The sequence below is a fragment of the Drosophila gunungcola genome, unplaced genomic scaffold (assembly GCF_025200985.1).
Source record: "Drosophila gunungcola strain Sukarami unplaced genomic scaffold, Dgunungcola_SK_2 000064F, whole genome shotgun sequence".
NCBI classification, from domain to species: Eukaryota; Metazoa; Arthropoda; class Insecta; order Diptera; family Drosophilidae; genus Drosophila; species Drosophila gunungcola.
The window spans coordinates 301,191-306,058 of record NW_026453227.1 but is presented as its reverse complement, the minus strand read 5'-3'; the positions used below and the strand labels follow the sequence as shown (position 1 = coordinate 306,058).

The window sequence follows — 4,868 nt, the reverse complement described above, 5'->3', positions numbered from 1 at the left end:
GCTGGAAGTGGAAAATGGGAAACTGTTGCACGGCCGTTTTCTTTTGGCGTGCGTGGCGAAAAAAAAAGTAAAATAAAAACGAAGAAAAGGAAAACACACACATTTTCCAGACCGCCTGTGGGGAAAACGAGAGGGAGAGAGCGACAGAGAGAGAGAGAGAGAGATAGAGAGCGAAAAGTCTCGGTGTATTTCTTTTTTGAGTTTTTCTTTGGTGCAATTTCCAGGCCATCGCTCGCTCTCGCTCTCACCCATGTGATTTTTTTCCTCCTTCTTTTTGTTTTTATTTTTTTTTTGTTTTTTCCTCTTTGGCCACAAGTAACAAGCGACTTCTCTCTCTCACACACACACAAACACACACACACACACACACACACACATGGATACACAGAGAGACCGCAATGGAAAAATGGGAAATTTTTTTGCTGTGGTTGTTGTTGCGGCGGCAATGGTGGTTGCTCGATATACCGATATATACCTGCCCCGGCACCCTTAAAATCGCGCCAGTGTGCGTAGGTAGCCAACCACACCACCATACCGCCCCAGGATAATGCGACAGAGCGAGATGGCCGCCGAGGAGCAAGCGAGATGGCGCATACGGGCGTCGACAGCGACGTCGGCAGCGGCGGCGAGCAGCGCATTCCACTTTAAATACTGCCAACGATCGCAGCAGAGAATCAGTTCACTCAGCGACTTTAGCGTGTCGAGAACGCACAGAGAAACGATTTCGAAAACACACACATCAAAAAATACCCATAACATTCGAAAACCATTCGAAACCCGTTCGAAATCGCGAACAAATTTGAGAAACAGAAACATAAATAGAAACACAAAACACATACCGAATATTTTTTCCAAGTGAGCCGCGTGAAAGTGAAGTGAAAGCAAAGGGAAGCTAAGGAAAGCAATTAACTAAATTGGAACTAAGCCACTGCAAGGATTACGACATTCGGATACAAGATGCATCTGCCAGCGGGTCCAACGATGGTGGCCAATAACACACAGGTCCTGGCCGCCGCCGCCGCCGCAGCAGCAGCCGCAGCAGCCGCCGCAGCAGCCGCCTCACATCAGGGCCATGCAGCGGCCATCGCATCCCATCCACCCTCCGCCGCCAACCTGGCCAATCTGGCCGCCAATCTGGCCAACACCAGCACCCATTCGGCCAGCTCCACGGGCAGCTCGACCCCGGATCTCAGTACAAACAACAACACCAGCTCGAGCAGCAATGCCACCAACGCGACGTCGACGACGGCGACGACGACGACGACGACGACAACGACGAGGACGAACAACGCCAGTCCGCAGAATTCGGCCAAGATGCCCAGCTCGATGACCGATATGTTCGCCAGTCTGCACGAAATGCTGCAGGAGTATCATGGCGAGCTGGCCCAGACCGGCTCACCGTCGATCCTCTGCAGCGCCCTGCCCAACCACTGGCGGTCCAACAAGTCGCTGCCCGGCGCCTTCAAGGTGATCGCATTGGACGATGTGCCCGATGGCACCCTCGTCTCGATCAAGTGCGGCAACGATGAGAACTACTGCGGCGAGCTGAGGAACTGCACCACGACCATGAAGAACCAGGTGGCCAAGTTCAACGATCTGCGGTTCGTTGGAAGGTCGGGCCGGGGCAAGTCCTTCACGCTGACCATCACCATCGCCACATATCCCGTGCAGATCGCCAGCTACAGCAAGGCCATCAAGGTGACCGTCGACGGGCCACGGGAGCCAAGAAGTAAGCAAAGTGAGTTTTTTAGTTTCCATTATGTTTTCAGTTCAATCCACTCCCAAAGATCCTCCTCCTTCACTCTTCCAAAGAACCACTTCCAAACTGCTACAACAATTTCGAATATTGCACTGGCTATTTCTGCGTTCAAAACCATACTCACTTTTAAAGAAAATTTCAAAATTAATCCTACAATCTCAATAATCTTTCTTAAACTTTAAACAATTTGATTTTTGATTCAATTTTAAAAACTATTTATGCTAATCATTCTTCAAATGTTAAAGCTATTTCAAAAAAAAAGTCTCTCATTTGCTAAGCATATTTTTGAAATATATGATCAACTTATTAAACACTTGAATCATATGCCCTCTAAATGCTAAATAAATTAAAAAAAGAATATGTTTAACTAGTTTTTCAAAGCAATTAACTTTGTTTAAATTATATCTCGTACAAACCAAAAGTTTTAAAGATCCTTTAAGCATTTTCCCAACAACCGAAACGCCTTTCCCCCCACCCGAACCTTTTATAAAAAACGTTGACGAAACCCGTGGAGTGCCTTACTCATTTCTTTCCACCTTTTTGCATCCTTCCAGGCTATGGCTATCCCCATCCCGGCGCGTTCAATCCCTTCATGCTCAATCCCGCTTGGCTGGATGCGGCGTACATGACCTACGGCTATGCGGACTACTTCCGCCACCAGGCGGCTGCCCAGGCGGCCCAGGTGCATCATCCGGCGCTGGCCAAGTCATCGGCGTCGTCGGTGTCGCCCAATCCCAATCCGGTGGCCACCAGCTCCTCGTCGGCGGTTCAATCGCCCGCCGAATATCCCCATCCTCATCCTCATCCACATCCGGCGGCAGCGGCGGCGGCAGCGGGTCAACCTGCAGCCATGATGCCATCGCCACCAGGAGCAGCTCCGGCCACGCCCTATGCCATGCCCCAATTTCCGTTCAACCATGTGGCCGCTGCAGCCGCCGCCAAGGCCGCCACGCCCCACGCCTTCCATCCGTACAACTTTGCGGCGGCCGCCGGCTTGCGGGCCCGCAATGCTGCACTGCATCACCAGGGCGACCCCGCCCACATCAGCCCCGCCTCCTCGAGGCCATCCAGCTCCTCGCCCACCCAGCAGCATGTGCTGCTCAAGCTGAACACCTCCATCGAGACGAGCTCGATCCACGAGCAGTCCGCCTCCGATGGCGACTCCGATGACGAGCAGATCGACGTGGTCAAGTCGGAATTCGACCTGGACAAGGGCCTCGATGTGGCGCCGCTCCGCATGCGCTGCGACCTCAAGGCTCCGTCGGCCATGAAGCCGCTCTACCACGAGAGCGGACCCGGAGCGGCGGTCAACAACCATCGCCAGCCATCGCCGGAGACGACCACGAAGATCAAGAGCGCCGCCGTTCAGCAAAAGACCGTGTGGCGGCCCTACTAATCGATACCAAAAACCAGGTCCACATCCACATCCAGATCTAGATCCAGATCTAGATCCAGATCAAAATCGTTAGAGAGGAAGGCAAGGGGAAAAAAAAAAGAAAAAACAAAGTGATAAAACAGCGGCGGCGCAGAGCGGCAAGCGGGCAAAAATTATAATTGTGATATAGTGTTATAAGTTACGACGCCTCCGGCCGGCAAACGGAGCAGCCTCATCATTGGGATTGAAGGATTCATCATTCACCATTCACCATTCACCATTCACCAATCACCATTCATCATTCTACATTCATCACCGGCATTAGCAGTTAGCAGCGGCGAACATGGATATAGGACCCCCACTCCTGAACTTCAGACTCCGGCGAAGTTTTATGCTCGGATTCATAAAATCGTGCGACGAGTTCGAAAAACAGGCTCTCGATTTTCACCAGGATTTTCTACAAATCCCAGCCGAAAGCAAAATAGCTCAACCCCAAAAAGGAAAAAGAAAAAAAAAAACAAAACTTTAGTTCAATTTCATTTCACCAAACACCAAACATTTTGTACATAGCTAAACTAGTTTGTAACACTCTCAACTTTTTTCTAATTTTTTTTTTTTGAGTACCCATTTTTTTCGATGCGATAATATATGCGAATTTAGCTATTTTTAATCTTTATGTTTAACTAGTCGTATAAGCGAGAAATCAATTTTTTTGTCTAGCCGTAAGTTTTAGCGCGAAAAGAAATCTAACACAAAAAATCGAATTTGAAACAAAACCAAATAAAAAACAAAAATGACACACGAAAAGTATTTACAAAAATATCAATCATTTGTTTTCTTTTTCTCAAAAGTTATCCAATTATTTTAGCAAAAATTCTTTTAGCTACAAGCAACATGGAAATTCAAACAGTTTTGAAAAATTCATATTTTTGCAGAAGTATGTGTTCTTTAGAAACAATAATTTGCATAAAATTTTGTTAATCTCATAATTTTGATAAGGGGAAAACTTTATATAAATTATCAAGAGTTTTTGAGCTAGTGGTTTTTTTTTTTGGAATTTCATCTTGGGGAAACAAAAATGACGCACATTACTTGAATTTCACCTTTTAAAGAATAAATCCTCTGCTTATCACAAATGGCAAGCAGACATCACACACATACCAAATGATAATAAATGGCCAAGAATTACCCAAAAGTTAAGAAATTCCCGAATTGCATTATCAATCCAAATCAGATGGAAAACCCAACCGCGAATTAATATTTTCACTTAAACTTATCTCTCGAGTACGCGTATTATCGAAAGTGTCTGCTACTTTCATTAGAGAATCTCTTTTTTGTTTTCAATCAAAACAGTGATTGAGTCTCGTCAAAAGAGCGGATATGATAAGAAATAGAATAGAATCAAAAGTTTAGTCATTTATTGGCTGGGTTTGATTTAAACTTATTTTACTCAGAAATGTCGTATAAAATTATCAAATTTTGTAATCAGCAATATTTGAAGAATTCTAAGAATGTTTTAATACTTATTTCAATGCGAAATACTAAGAAAATACTTAACGTATTTGATACTTTTGAAAATTGTTCACCATTGAATAAACAATTATATTTTCTAAAATTGTGTTTAATGCAGAAAATATTCCGATTTCCAAAATCCATATTCCTTAAATATCCAGTGTGAGTTGGTGGTCCTCGAAAATCGAAGGACATCGGCTGACCGCAGGACATGGACATGGA

At 45.7% G+C, this 4,868-nt stretch overlaps 1 protein-coding gene across 2 annotated transcripts; it reads left to right on the top strand.

Annotated features, from left to right (window-relative positions):
- The first annotated feature begins 659 nt into the window (after positions 1–659).
- On the top strand, positions 660–4,049 carry LOC128264292 (segmentation protein Runt). Of its 2 annotated transcripts, none has more exons than XM_052999697.1 (2): positions 660–1,729; positions 2,314–4,049. In XM_052999697.1, exons 1-2 carry the CDS (start codon positions 958–960, stop codon positions 3,153–3,155), a joined length of 1,614 nt encoding a protein of 537 aa, XP_052855657.1. In that variant the 5' UTR covers positions 660–957; the 3' UTR covers positions 3,156–4,049. The 2 variants fall into 2 exon arrangements, with proteins under 2 accessions (XP_052855657.1, XP_052855656.1); XM_052999696.1 differs by having other exon boundaries at positions 662–1,738; positions 2,314–4,048.
- Positions 4,050–4,868: the final 819 nt, after the last annotated feature.

Excerpts from the sequence above, each read along its gene's own strand:
- LOC128264292 (XM_052999696.1), top strand. The coding sequence starts at position 958 with ATGCATCTGCCAGCGGGTCCAACGATGGTGGCCAATAACACACAGGTC. Across the intron at positions 1,739-2,313 it reads GGAGCCAAGAAGTAAGCAAA|GCTATGGCTATCCCCATCCC; the intron begins GTGAGTTTTTTA and ends GCATCCTTCCAG.